Raw genomic sequence first — 14,928 nt, 5'->3', positions numbered from 1 at the left:
TGTTTCAACAATTTGTTACTGCCAGTAATAGTTTGGAAAATAAGACCCTTAAACTCCAGTACTTTAATATAGAATTTCAACAGCTTTATTTCAAACTGACTACTACTTGTATGACATGTTTTAGCCACTAAAGGTTTGTATTTGTTTAGAAATCAATCAAACTAAACACCATTAGCTTCTTACACCAAAACCCAATGTTTGGTGGTAAATTGATACGCTTACTAATGTACATAAAATACTTACAGACTTGCGCTACATTTCACATTTTAATATTTTAATAAAATAAGTAAAATCCAGTCTGCCACGATCAACACCGCCGTAAATTTCCTAGAAAAATAATCTAAAAGCCAGCAGATGCTAATTATATATAATATATAATGTAAAAAATGAAGCATTAATTAAAAGACCCAGGGGACTTTTGTACTGAAAATCCCGCTCTCAGCAGTAGTTGTGTGGTCGCCATTTTCACATCGTTGAGTCAGGTGACCATGAGAAAAAACATCACGGAGAGCCAGTAATAAATCCGCCGAGAGAGCTCCTCCGATTCAGCGCTAATAACATACACACCGAGAGAGGATAACCTCGACACTTCTGTCTGACACAACGGTAAGAGCCTCTTTTCTAGCACAGGTTTTACCACATCGCTTCAGAAGCGGTCATCGGGAGTTTATTGTTGTTTTTGTTCTAGTAGTGAATGGCTAGCGGTTGTTTTCTCCGACGGCGGCGGACTGTGAGAGTCTGTTCAGAGATCAGGGAGTAAACACGTCCATGGTTAGAATTATAGACCTTAGTGTTAATCAGGACGTCGTGTTTTATTAGAACTTCTCCCTGTGGAAAACTCTGCGGCTAACGTTAACCTAAAGTAAACAACAGTTCCTTGAGCTGTGTCTAATAATAACAGCTCCTCAAATCTCTTCTAAGAATAGAGCGTGTTTAATGTTGACACCTTAAGTTTCCTCAAATAAAAGGTAGCCGAGAAAATGACAGTGTTGATGTGACTGTAAAACTGTCAGTATGGCACTGTGAGATATTTACTGGCGGTAACTTGCTGTGGAGCTGCTGCGTGATTCAGCATTTACCCCGGTGCCCCACCTCACTCCCAACAAACAGCAACAATTCTCAAGTTGGCTGTGTATTATTTGTGTCTTTATTATATAATATAACAATAGTTCTAGTTTACAATGTTTTATGATGTTGGATTGGAACTTGTGAATATTTAATAAACACATATTAACACAATATTAAGACAAGACAACCTCATACAACGACTGACTCACTAATGTTTGTCTCTGTCCTAAATAAATCTGGTTTGGGCATATTTTGATATTACAGCTGAGCTAGGCAGATAAAACCCAATCCTTTGTTGCTTTTTGTATTAGATAGTTGTTAATTTTGGATTAATAAAGTGAATTAATCCATATATCCAGGCTCTGAGAAGCATTTGTTCAAATAATTGCAATCAAACCTAAGATTGTTTATGCTGATTGTTTTCTTCTTGTATTTTTATACCAGAAGTAACCTTGTATGTTCTTGTAGATGTTAACCAGTCAGATCTCGTTTTATAAATTACTTTTTAAAACTCATTAATAGAATATGAAGAACTCAGCAAATGACAAAAATTATATGTTTAGAAGAAACTAAACCAGCGAGAGACACAACACTGTTCTGCAAGATGTGAGGTGCATGCGTGAAATAGCCACGGTGCTGTATGACCCTCCCAAAGTTATTTCATTATTTTTTTCCCCTTCAATAAATGGAATAGCGAAAGGTTATAGTAAAGAGCTGTTTACTCTGTTGCTCTCTTTTCAGCATATAAGCAGACATTTCACCACAGTGCCATGGAGTTTCCAGACCTTGGGGAACATTGTTCTGAGAAGTCCTGCAAGCAGCTGGGTGAGTTGAGTTGTTTTCTTTTGGAGTGTTGACCTTTTCCACTTTAGTGAATTATTAATGTTTTCTAGACATACTTAGCACTCAGGCACTGCGACAGTGAGTGTATGGGCTTTATTTTTGCCAATTTACCTCATGTTTTTCTACAGACTTTCTTCCCATGAGATGTGATGCTTGTGAAGGAATTTTCTGCAAAGACCACATAACATATGCAAGTCACAAGTGTACTTCCTCTTACAAAAAGGTATGCGCCTTTATTCTTTAAGAATTATTTGAGTTTACGATTTGAATGAACTGCTTTGTTGTAAATGTATGGTTTCTTAATTATGTTGTGTGTTTGCACAGGACGTCCAAGTGCCGGTATGTCCACTGTGTAACACCCCCATTCCAGTTAAAAGAGGAGAAATGCCAGATATCAAAGTTGGGGAGCACATAGACCGTGACTGCAAATCAGATCCAGCACAGAGGAAAAGAAAGGTAAAAATGACAAAATCGACATTCTTGTACAAAACTTATCGACATCGGTTTTAAGTAGTGAGTTCAGGTACTTTAGGGTGCACCCAGTTTGAACACAAATGTGCATGTGAACGCACCTCTTGTGCAATCTCCATTCAGAAGCATAAAAATGAAATGAGATGCTGTAAAGCAGTTGCACATGAACACTGTTCATCATGCTCACTGTGTCTGCGCAAACTGGTGACTGAACCACCGCACCTGTTTCCTCAAAGATTTTTACAAACAAGTGCTCCAAAGGCGGCTGCAAGCAGAAGGAGATGATCCGTGTGACATGCGACCAGTGCCACTTGAACTACTGTCTCAAGCACAGACATCCACTCGACCACGACTGTAAGACTGATGGCAAACCAGTCTCCAAATCTGGGTAAGTGTTTTCTTTGTAAAATGTACCTGTGTTAAATTATGAATGTAAATATTTTTTAAATGCCTCTCATGCTTGCTAATTTGATCCTTCAATCTTTCTGAAGTTTCACAAAGATGAAGGTGACTTCCTTATGTCTGATTCAAATGGGCCCTATTGCCTGTATTAGGCCCAGAAGGGAACTGATGCCCCATTTTCTTGGTGAACCATCAAATTTGAACAATAAGCAAACTCACTGAGTCTCATCAGAGTTCCAGCTTAAACAGCCTGAAGCCAAGCTGCTAACTTAAGTTTTTTTTTTTTTTTTTTTACAGCTAAATCTGGGCTGTAAATTATTTGCTGCGACATATTTAGGTTCATCTTAATATGAATTTCTTATTAATTGTTTTTGTAAACATTTACATGGAAAAAATGATTGACATTGACACAATTAAAGGATTAAATAAAGTCTTAATACAAAATTTGTTACAGTAAGACCTCTGTATACCAACTTTCGACCTGTGAACTTTCAAAGATGCACATGTCTGTTCTTTTACAATTTCTTTTTTAAAAGAGCCATCCATGAGGCGATACTATATAAACATCTTATCTATTATAAGAAGAGAGCCACTATCCAGATTTCACAACATCAGTTCTTTAAGATAGAGGATAAAAATGTGTCTTGTCATGAATTCAAACATCTTGGGCCATCTCCCACTACCTCCAGTCAGTAACTTGTACACTGCTGGATGCCTAAGATAACTTTTTGGACTTGTGAACAAGCTCGTAGAGGTTTAGCTGTAAATAAATAATTATTTATTTGTCTGACACATTTATTATTATTTTTTTACTCTTAAAAGACATGCTGCTTTAATGAGAGCTCAGGGTGCTTCCAGCAGTAACACAGCAGCCTCTTCGAGTAGAGCGAGCTCCAGAAGTGTCTCTAATGGACTTGGCGGGAATGCTCGGGCTCAAAGCAGTAGGTAAGTCACCTGTTATTTGTACTGGCTGTATCTGCGGACTGCATTCAGACCATAATGATTAAACCCAATGCTATTTTGCACTTAGTTGTTTTTCAGATATTGAACCCTGTTTTTTCTCTTCTGTAGTGCACCGAGGACTCCAGCCCCTTCAGTTGCTCCCCCTCCAGCACAGAATGTCATACCTCCTTCTGCTTCCTATCAGGCTGGACTGGTAAGATATTTATTCTGACATGAATATTTAATGTGTATTATTATGAATTGTTAGTGGTGGAACTGTAAATGATCATAAATAATAAATTGCATTTGTCTATCCTTGGCCACAGACAGAAGAGCAGGCACTCCAGCGAGCACTAGAGATGTCATTGGCTGAAGCATCACGGAACACCCAGCCAGCTCTCAGGTAGATTAGCTGCTAAATACTAGTTTATCATAGTATCGTATTACAAAGTAGAACATACTCATGCTCAAATATCATACATGTGCACTTATTGTATGTTTGAATTAGAATGACTTTATAGGCCACTGTGCTTGTACACAGAGGACGTTGTTCTCCACATTTAACCCAATCCATGCGGTGAAACACATTTACACACACTCTAGTGAACACTAGGGGGCAGAGATCACAAATGCCCAGAGTGATGGGCAGCCATAGCCATGGTGACCAGGGAGCAGTTGGGGGTTAAGTGCCTTGCTCAAGTGCACTTCAGTCATGAGTTTCTTGTATACTGTCCCTGTATTTATCCCAAAGTATGTCATAAATTCTATTTAATAATTTAATTTAATTTTTGTTTGGGTCATAAGATTTATTTACACACCTAAATACTTTTGGTATGATGACAGATGTGGCAGTGTGAAGAGTCTTGCTAAGAGACCCAAAAATGAAATGCTTGTAACTTTCAGCATTTTTTTCAAATAAATTGTGATAATAACCCCTCTCACTAAAAACAAGAGAAAAGAGAAACTAGGCAAGACTAGTTCAGCTGGACCACCATTAGCCATATAGCCATTGTCACAGAGGTTTTTCTGGCATTTCAAAAACAGGAAATCTCAAAACACATGCCCTTGTCATTGGAAGGTCTGGAGAAGTTTTGGTGCTTCATATCAATGTCTTTGTTTACAATCATAACAAATAATAAACTATAAATATACTTTCTTGTCAGTAGCTGGCAGTGTGTGTGTATAATCATGGAAAGCCTGTTATTTTCTGTCCATACAAAGCTACAAAACTGAAGCACTGTGTTGAGATGACATTTAAAGCAACTCGTTTACATGAAAACAGCAAGAAAACATTTTAACATTTAAGTTTTTGAACATTTCTAAAACCAAGCACTTTAACATTTTATCAGTTAAGTAATCTACACTTGATAAAGGAACAGGGCATCGCCCGGAACTAGATATTTATTACTGACTTACATTTCTATAAGGGTCTGATAAAACCGTGCTGTAACAAATCCACAGCCTCGTTTATTTAGAGTAACACCAAAAAGCTGTGCAGATGTAATTTACTCGTCAGAAAGACAGTAACAGTGAGATGTCCGTGTATTCGTGTCGTTATAAGGACAGACAAGACTTTCTTGTCTGTCAAGACATTACTTCCGGTTTGTTAAATATATAGTAGAAAATGAAAAGCTGGGTCACAGAAACATTCTCCAAACAAAGAAGAGACTGTGATAAATATTACCTCAACAACGTTCAGCACAGTTCTGTTCGAGGCTCCAGTAAAACACTGAAGAGTGGAGCGCTGAAGCGACGCGAGTGTGTCCCAATTCAGCTCTGAACTCTCTGACCCCTCGAGCACCTCAACCCTCACACCTTCTGCTCACCTTTCAACAAAGTCATCAAAATGAACATTTTCATGAAGGATTTAGGGCTTATAGCAAGAAATGGGACAGGGGAAAACCTGCAGACAGCAAAATCCCGGACATTTTTCCCGATTTAGAAATCCCGGCTGGACGTATTTTTAGGTCCTAAAAAGAGTACTTGTCCAGGGAAAAGAGGACCTCTGGTCACCGCCGAACGGCTCCAAATTTAGTTCACGAACTGGAATGTGAAATATGGCTGAACTAACAACAGACGGTGTAGTGGCGCCACCTTAAGTTCTCTCTGTGAAATACGGCTGAATTAACAGTTCCTACTCGCGCATGCGCGTTTCAACAATAAGTGTCAGTCAGTCTGAAAGCGCAAATGCCTCTTCTAAGCAAAAAAGCATAAATTCACAAATTAATTAAATTATGTAGAAAACATATTGCACCAAATTTGTAGAGCGTGAAATTCACAAGAACAGAAATGAAAGCTTGTGATTTTATTTATTTATATATTTTAAAATAACCTGATAAAGGTTGCTATTTAAATACATCTGTGACTGCAAAAAAAAATCTGCCAAAAATTTACACAATAAAGATCAGTATACAGTATATATTTTATTATCTCTGTTAATTAGAGTCACAAATTTAACCCTTGTTGCTTTGGCCAGGTTTAGTGGAAAGAGAACTGATCACATGCCTAATATGGAGGTGTCAGGGATTAGCCTATTTGCGTGGCTCTCTCAGTGGATATGTGTATCCCATCAGTTCTGACCTGTGAGTGTGATGTGTGCTGCTTATTAGATTGCTTAGTAATGCATGCTTATGTATAATCCAGCCTTGCTTTATGTTAGGGGAGTTGGTATTGATGGTGAATTGTCACAAGACAAATTATTATTACTATTATTTATTTTTGGTTAATTATTTTTCTAATATGTCTGTCTGTTGATCAGTCCTCAGGAGCAGGAGGATCTGGCCTTGGCTCAGGCCCTCGCTGCTAGCGAGGAAGATTACAGACGGCAGCAACGAAGACAACAGGTATCCAGAACCCTTAGCAGTCAGTAGCATGCTATGCTAGCAGGACCTCAATTAGGTACTTGGCCTCTGCGGCAACTCTATCTTATCTATGGGTGCATGTGGACATGGGCTGACTGTAACATGGTTGGTATAATGACTGGTCAAAACTTACTGAATGTTGTATAATAGTACCGTACATCAAACATCTGCATTTACTACATATGGATAACTTTGAAATTTGGTGCATTTCAAACAACTTCATTCCTGCTGTTATGGTGAGCATATTAAGAGCGTCGGGTTCTGTTAGAACTTACATGGCATTTGTGTTTTTATAGATTATTTGCTAATCAGTATGTGTGAATTTCAATACAGTTTTCACTTGTGGGGTTTATTTGAGTTTCGGCACAACGGGGATTAGAGGGCCTTTGTTTATCTCTGTGGTATATGTTCAGAGCTCTGGAGACACAAAACATTTTTCTAAACAAAATATCAATATCTCAATCAAAACTTGACCTAGTAATAACTTGAAATTAAAAATTATGCCAAACTTGAAAACAGGTATTATTATACACCCACAGACTGGAGCCACACAGCATGTGTATTCAGAATATTTTGTGGATTAAAAATGTGTCAACACTGAATTACATTTTCTGATCCACAGGAGAGGGAATCCAAGCAGTCCAACTGCCGCCTGTCTTAATGTCAGATCATACTGACCCAGTGCAATCTGCCTCAATCTGCACAAACCATTCCTTGATCCAGCATACAAGCTCCTGAATTTCTGAATGAATGCAACTGAAAATGTTTTAGATTTCATTCTCTTTTTTGTGTGAGCTATTTACAAACAATAGGGACAGGCAATGCTGTTTTTTAGGGGCACAATGTACATATTTTATATAGTAATGTCAATCCATATTCAATGTAGATGTTTCTGAAATAAATTATTTTAAACATATTGCCTTGTCCAGTCTTATGATGCATTTTCTGACTGTAGTCTGTGTTAGAGCTGGCATGCAACGGTGCTCCCACATCATACATTAATGTATCTGTTTAAAGTTACAGTGGGTATTGCCTTATGATATTTCTTAAGCAGATTTGAAGTTACACCACATTTTGATCAATTTATAAGAATGAAAATGTCAAGAATGTTTTTATCTTCATTACTCTGTACACCAAGGACATTCTGACTGGGCAGGAAAGAATGACTAAGCAGGGTAAACCTGTATGTGGAAGTTTGCTTTTTAGTATTAACAAAGGCAGGCTCTGAAATTGTGAAAGGACATAGATAATTAAGAGGGCGTTTGTTATATTTTAGAAGCTGGAAATGGCAGACATAGCACAAATGTAAACAGGTCTTGGCACGTTGCCAGGTAAGGTTTGTATGGTTCTACAATGTCTCCACCGCTAGAGGACAGTCTTGATCCATGTGAAATTTCTGTGAATATGGAATCTTTCTAAACAGTGCAACCGATTTGTTATGTATTTATTATTTGCAAATGTATTAAAGCAGCTCGGGTTATACTACTTCCAAGGCTTTGCTTGAGTCTCTTGCTGGTATAACAATGTTTTTAAATGGAAGGGAAACTGCCCTCAACATTTGGCTGTTGCTGTTGTCTGACCTAGAGCTGAAAGCTTAGGGTTAACTCTACTTCTGTGAAACGGATCTCTTTGGGCAATTAGAAAAAACATCCGTTTTTAGTTGAACATTGCAGCTGTGATCTGAAATTCAGTGGTTATTTTTCTCAACACCTGCATTCAGTGTGTTTAAGGAGCAATCTGTACAATATTTACTGTAATTAGTCATACATATGATCACATACCAGGGTGTGTGATCATAAATTAAGGAAACACTCAAATGCTAAAGCAGTATATACTGAGATTTTCCTTGAGAAAGTGCCCAGTCCTGAGCAGAGCACATATGATCCCGCAGTCACAAGGCGGGAATACTCAGGGCAACACACACACGTCGCCAGTCCACCTAGCAACGTGTGTTTTTTACACCCGGAGGAAACACACCAACTCCTCACAGGCAATCACCCGGAGCGGGACTAGAACCCACAACCTCCAGGCCCCTGAAGCTGTGTGACTGCGACACTAACCTGCTGCACCACCGTGCCGCCTGCCTCTTGAACACGTAACAGCAGCAGACGCCTATGAATAGATTAAAAGGTGTAAATGCCATGGGTTCTGAGTTTATATAAAGAAAAGAAAGTGAGGCATACCGACGTTTAAAAGGTGTCAGGACTGTGTTTTGGGGTGTATTACACGAAGAATGTGAATAACATTGAAACGTGTAAAAACCGTTGTTTGTTCTAAAGAATTTGATGCAGATTCATGTATTTCTCTGTGGTGTGTGTGTGTTTTAAACAAATTAAGGTATAAGAATTGTGTTTGAAAAGCCTCATATTCATTCACCTATTTAAGGTGGAACGGAGATATTAAGCTTGGTAGCAAATATGAAGCGTTTCACTAGTAGGTAGATGATTTAGTGACATAATGTGCACTTTGTCGTGTGTTTTAAATGGATAAAATGGGAAATAAGTGTTTCAAAATGAGTTATGTTTGTAAAAATTAGCGCAAGCTTTAGCCCATTTAAGGTAGAATTAAATGATTGAATACGAAAAGTATGAATAATGGGCTGAATAATAAAATTGGTTTGTGTGTTTTAAACGAATAAAGTGGAATAACGGTTGTTTCAAAAACTACAGCGCTAGTTGCAGCTCTTAAGGTGGAATTAAAGAACCGAGGACTCATAAATGGACACGTGAAGTGGAACGAAATGTTTGACTACGAAAATATAAGATCTGCCTCCTAAATTACATTTATGGTTGAAAGGAAAATCGATAGTCTAGTCAAAATATTTCAGGTGGGTTAAATTTGGATATATTGCACAAATTTTGCATAGATAGATGTTTTAGTGAAATGATAAACACTTTTCTGTGTAAATAGGTTAATTGTGGCACATCAGTTTTCCTCAAACTATATGTTAGCAACCTGTTCGAGCTTCACCTCTGGGGAGGAGGAGGAGGAGGAGGAGGCAGACAGCTCTCTCCACTGTTCTGAAACTGTATTATAGTTCCAATTTTAAACACTTGGTGTCAGTATTACAAAATGCTCATTTAATGTTAAAAAGCAAAATTCGTACATACATACTCATTCTCATTCACATGTATGTACTTACTTGCATTAGCTCTTGTATTTAACATTGCCAGCAGACTGCAAATAATCATTGTGCTGGAAACCCAGGATTGTCTCATGCCAGTATACAAACCGGATCCAAAAAAGTTGGGACACTAAATAAATTGTGAATAAAAACTGAATTCAATGATGTGGAGATGGCAAATGTCAATATTTTATTCTTAATAGAACATAGATGACAGATCAAAAGTTTAATCTGAGTAAATGTAACATTTTAAAGGAAAAATAATGTCAACAAATCCCAAAAAAGTTGGGACAAGTAGCAATAAGTGGCTGGAAAAAGGAAATTGAGCATATAACGAACAGCTGGAAGACCAATTAACACTTATTAGGTCAATTGACAACATGATTGGGTATAAAAGAGCTTCTCAGAGTTTCAGTGTCTCTCTGAAGCCAAGATGGTAAGAGGATCACCAATTCCACCATTGTTGTGCAGAAAGGTAGTGCAGCAATACCAGAATGGTGTTACCCAGCGTAAAATAGCAAAGACTTTTAAGTTATCATCATCAACCGTGCATAACATCATCAAAAGATTCAGAGAATTGCTGTTCATAAGGGTCAAGGCCGTAAAACTCTACTGGATGCTCGTGATCTCTGGGCCCTTAAACGTCACTGCACCTCAAACAGGAATGCCACTGTCAAGGAAATAACAGAATGGGCTCAGGAATACTTCCAGAAAGCATTGTCAGTGAACACAATCCATCGTGCCGTCCGCCGTTGCCAGCTGAATCTCTACAGTGCAAAGAGGAAGCCATTTCTAAGCAAGCTCCACAAGCTCAGACGTTTGCACTGGGCCAGGGGTCTTTTATAATGGAGTGTGGCAAAATGGAAGACTGTTCTGTGGTCAAATGAGTCACGATTTGAAGTTCTTTATGGAACACTGGGACGCCATGTCATCCGGACCAGAGAGGACAAGGATAACCCAAGTTGTTATCAACGCTTCGTTCAGAAGCCTGCAGCACTGATGGTATGGTGTTGCATGAGTGCTTGTGGCATGGGCAGCTTGCATGTCTGGAAAAGCACCATTAATGCAGAGAACTATGTTCAGGTTCTAGAACAACATATGCTCCCATCTAGACGTCATCTCTTTCAGGGAAGACCCTGCATTTTTCAACAAGATAATGTCTGACCACATTCTGCAGCACTCACAACATCATGGCTACGTAGGAGAAGGATCCGGGTACTGAAATGACCAGCCTGCAGTCCAGATCTTTCACCTATAGAGAACATTTGGCGCATCATAAAGAGGAAGGTGTGATAAAGAAGGCCCAAGACGATTGAACAGTTAGAGGCCCTGAATTAGACATGAATGGGAGAGCATTCCTATTTCTAAACTTGAGAAACTGGTCTCCTCTGTCCCCAGACGTCTGTTGAGTGTTGTAAGAAGGGGGGATGCCACACAGTGGTAAAAAATTACACAAAACAAACAAAAAAAAAAGTAAACAATGGACTTGTCCCAACTTTTTTGGGATTTGTTGACGCCATGAAATTTTGAAACAACATATTTTTCCCTTAAAATGATACATTCTCTCAGTTTAAGATTTTGATTTGTGTTCTATTCTGAATAAAATATTGGATTTTGGCACCTCCACATCATTGCATTCAGTTTTTATTCACAATTTGTTTAGTGTCCCAACTTTTTTGGAATCCGGTTTGTAAATATATATATATATATACACGTGTAAGTGTACTTTAATATTCAAATGGTCCTGAAAACCCTTCTGTTGGTATAGTCATTGACTAACTGCTTCAATCATTGGTCAAAATTAGCCTAGCAAATATATTGTGTACGTTCTCTTTATTCAATCCCATTTTGATTACAGATACATTTACAAAATGCATTTCTACAATCTACTCTTATCTTAAATCAAGATCTGGCATTTTGTTGATAAAATATGGATGTGGTTTCTGTGCACTGTTTGGTTGATATTGACATTTCTTCATGTGATATTTTCATCATGGGCTTGCTTTAGCTGTATTGTAAGTACTGTGTCACAATGAACGTGGTTAACTAAAATTTGAAACTTTGTTTCTGTCTATACGAAAGCTTTATTGCTAACTTTTGCTTGCCACATGTAGGTTGTCAGCAAAAAATATATACGCATATCCTCAATGACCTCTGAGGATAAACACAGATGGGGGGCTGTAAAAGTCAGAAACATTTTTGGACAGCATCAGAAACATTTCTAAAGTGCATCTTGCTGGTGTTTAATGGCAAAAAATCTGAAAAGAAATAAATGGACAGAGGGGTAGGGACTGTTTCCTTGCCAGTGCTGCCTCCACTTTCTCACTTGGGTCTGGGAACTGGAATTCTATAAAGCTGCTTTGTGTCAAGACCAATTGCAAAAACACCCTATATATAAAATTGAATTACAAGTAACCAGCAGAAGAATACACAGTGAAAATAAGTGATACACAGGGATTAGTAGAGCATATGACATTAGTGACATGTTTACAACATACACACACAAGTATTGGGACACACATCGCCACAGGTATATATAGTAAAACTAGACACAGGTTTAGCCATTCAAACTTTACAAACATTTGGGTTAGAATGGGTCATTCTAAAGAGCTCAGTGTGAGTGACAGGAACCATAGCGACTCAGAGAAGGTTACAGTTACAGAGCAGGGTCGCCGAAGGACACAATGTGTAAAAGTCACTAACAGTCTGCTGACTTAATAGCTGCAGAGTGCTAAACCTCAGCACAACAGCTGTGGAGCTTCATGACATAGGTCTCCTTGGCCAAGCAGCTGCATGCAAGCCTCATATCACCAAGCACACTGCCAAGCATCAAATGGAGTGGTGTAACCAATCAGTTTAGTTCCACTGAAGGGAACTCTTAATGTTTCAATGTATCAAGGGATTCTGTACAATTGAACACTTCCAAATTTGTGGGACAGGCTCTTTACTGTTCCAACACAACTGTGGTCCATTAAGGCATGGTTGGGTGAGTTTAGTGTAGAGATTGATTGGCCCACACAGAGCGCAAACCTCAACCCAATCAAACACCTCTGGGATTAAATAAAATGGAGACTGTAATCCATGTGCTGGCTAATGTCATGTCTTTTTCATTCAAGGTGTCTCTGGAACCTGCTTTAAAAATAGGGATAGAATCTGAAATAGAGTTGCAATTTTAAAACTTGTTTTATTTCAGACTAAATTTTCACTCATTTTGATTTAGTCTTGTCACAAAGAAACTTGAGAGCAACCGAGACTCAAAAAGGGAACCCACCCTCCTCTGGTCAACACAGGAGCAAATATAATTAAAAAGCAGTAAATAAAAATAGACTCGTATGAATGAGGAATTAGAATTATGAGAGTAGAGTGCTTTTTGCCTGTTGCTATGTGGATTACATCACTTTGTATCTGTGGAAACCAAGCTTTGTTGAGAACAGTAGAGGTGGGCCGATCGATCCAAATATCGATAATATCGATACCAACGCTGGTATTGATATTGAGCAATACTCATGTAAAAAGATCAATACTCAAGCTTTTTTCTCCCCCGCACGCACTGACTGCTGCGAACCCTGATTCATCAAAGTCTACTCTTTGTCTGTAAGAATAACGCTGCGCTGTGTCACACAGCACGAAGTAGCGCATCCTTCCCCCCTCGTCTTTTGTTGTTGCACCGTCTCGTGGCTCAGCGGCGCCAGCCAATAAGCCATGCAGGTAGAGGCTCAGCCTGACTCGCCCACTCAGCGCTCTCCTCGAGTCGACACGTCACAGTACGGAGAGAGACACCACTGGAGTATTGAAATGTCTGAGAGTCTGAGAGGAAGAGATTTAATTCGCTTTTAAGTTATTAAAAATATTTTTTAATTACCATCATCATCATCATCATCTTTTCTGCTTCTCCATTTCAGGGTCACGGTGATTTTTTAAATAGCTTTAAGTTATTTTTTTTTTACACTCTTTATTTAAGAAAAAATGTAGAGAAGTGCACTGAAGGGAAGAAATTCCTTATTTTTTGTATTATTTTATTGTATTGTTCGACTTGAAAAACAGAATAAGTTTGAAACTGTTTACAGTGTTTGTTGTGGTGTGTTCATTTTGTTGTATTGTGGGATATCAGCCCTCTACCTCAGGAGATTCTGTTTTAAGTTGTGTTGAGTGATATTTTTTTACACTCTGTTTGTTTAAGATAAAACAGGATTGCACTGAAAGGAAGAAGATTTCTTAATTTCTTTTTTAATAGTTTTCCTAATAACAATTCTATTTGAAAAAAGAAACAAAGAAAGAAAGAACTAGAAAAGATCTCTAGTGAGGGGAGAATTTTAATTTTTTTTATATAGTCACGCAGCTCCGGGGACCTGGAGGTTGTGGGTTTGATTCCCACTCAGGGACTGAGAGACTGTCTGTGAGGAGTTAGTGTGTTCTCCCTGTGTCCATGTGGGTTTCCACTGGGTGCTCCGGTTTCCTCCCAAAAAACACAGGTGGATTGGCGACCAGATTGGCCGTGAGTGTGTGTTGCCCTGTGAATGACTGGCGCCCCCTCCAGGGTGTATTCCTGCCTTGTGCCCAATGGTTCCAGGTAGGGTCTGGACCCATCGTGACCCTGAACTGGATAAGCAGTTACAGATAATGAATGAATGAATAATGTCAAGGCAAACTTTGTTTCTGTTCCATTGTTTATAAACAAAAATGTTGTTTGTGGTAATAAAGTATTTTGTTGTCACATACAATATTTGGCGAAATTCTGTCCTAGGTCTTTTGGATCCTTTGGATTTATGAAGCTTAAATATAAAAAGGTATCGATATCGGCGATACTGGCCCTGCATTTACATTTAATTCCTGGTATCGCCCACCTCTAGAGAACAGTGTTGTAATCCAGTTACTGATAGCCAGTGTTCTGTCGAGTTGTGCTACTTTGCAGCTCTGCGCATGCTCAGACCACACATTTGAATGTTTTCATTTGTTTTTCTCCAGTGCATTACACAATCTTAGTTTACTGCTATTATTTGATTGAGGGTACCAAAACTGTACACCGTAAAATAAAAAAATATACATATTTTCACCATAATAATTTTATAATCTCTTTAATAAGAGGATTTGGACTTATAATTCTGTAGGGAGCATTGTGATACACTACATTTATCTCACTTATTATTTTATTTAAACAGCTGTACGTATAAAAGAAGTACTGTATGGCAGCACAGCTTGTCAGAACCCCTGATTAGC

At 38.4% G+C, this 14,928-nt stretch overlaps 1 protein-coding gene across 3 annotated transcripts; it reads left to right on the top strand.

Annotated features, from left to right (window-relative positions):
• The first annotated feature begins 453 nt into the window (after positions 1–453).
• On the top strand, positions 454–7,983 carry zfand2a (zinc finger, AN1-type domain 2A). Of its 3 annotated transcripts, none has more exons than XM_066674704.1 (10): positions 454–606; positions 1,810–1,893; positions 2,040–2,134; positions 2,236–2,367; positions 2,619–2,770; positions 3,607–3,729; positions 3,856–3,940; positions 4,053–4,129; positions 6,485–6,624; positions 7,210–7,983. In XM_066674704.1, exons 2-9 carry the CDS (start codon positions 1,839–1,841, stop codon positions 6,594–6,596), a joined length of 831 nt encoding a protein of 276 aa, XP_066530801.1. In that variant the 5' UTR covers positions 454–606; positions 1,810–1,838; the 3' UTR covers positions 6,597–6,624; positions 7,210–7,983. The 3 variants fall into 3 exon arrangements, with proteins under 3 accessions (XP_066530801.1, XP_066530799.1, XP_066530802.1); XM_066674702.1 differs by having other exon boundaries at positions 6,485–6,569; positions 7,210–7,982; XM_066674705.1 differs by lacking the exons at positions 3,607–3,729; positions 3,856–3,940; positions 4,053–4,129; positions 6,485–6,624; positions 7,210–7,983 and having other exon boundaries at positions 2,619–2,774.
• The last annotated feature ends 6,945 nt before the right edge of the window (positions 7,984–14,928 follow it).

The sequence above is a fragment of the Hoplias malabaricus genome, chromosome 6 (assembly GCF_029633855.1).
Source record: "Hoplias malabaricus isolate fHopMal1 chromosome 6, fHopMal1.hap1, whole genome shotgun sequence".
Classification (NCBI taxonomy): Eukaryota; Metazoa; Chordata; class Actinopteri; order Characiformes; family Erythrinidae; genus Hoplias; species Hoplias malabaricus.
This window is presented reverse-complemented; position numbering and strand designations above follow the sequence as displayed.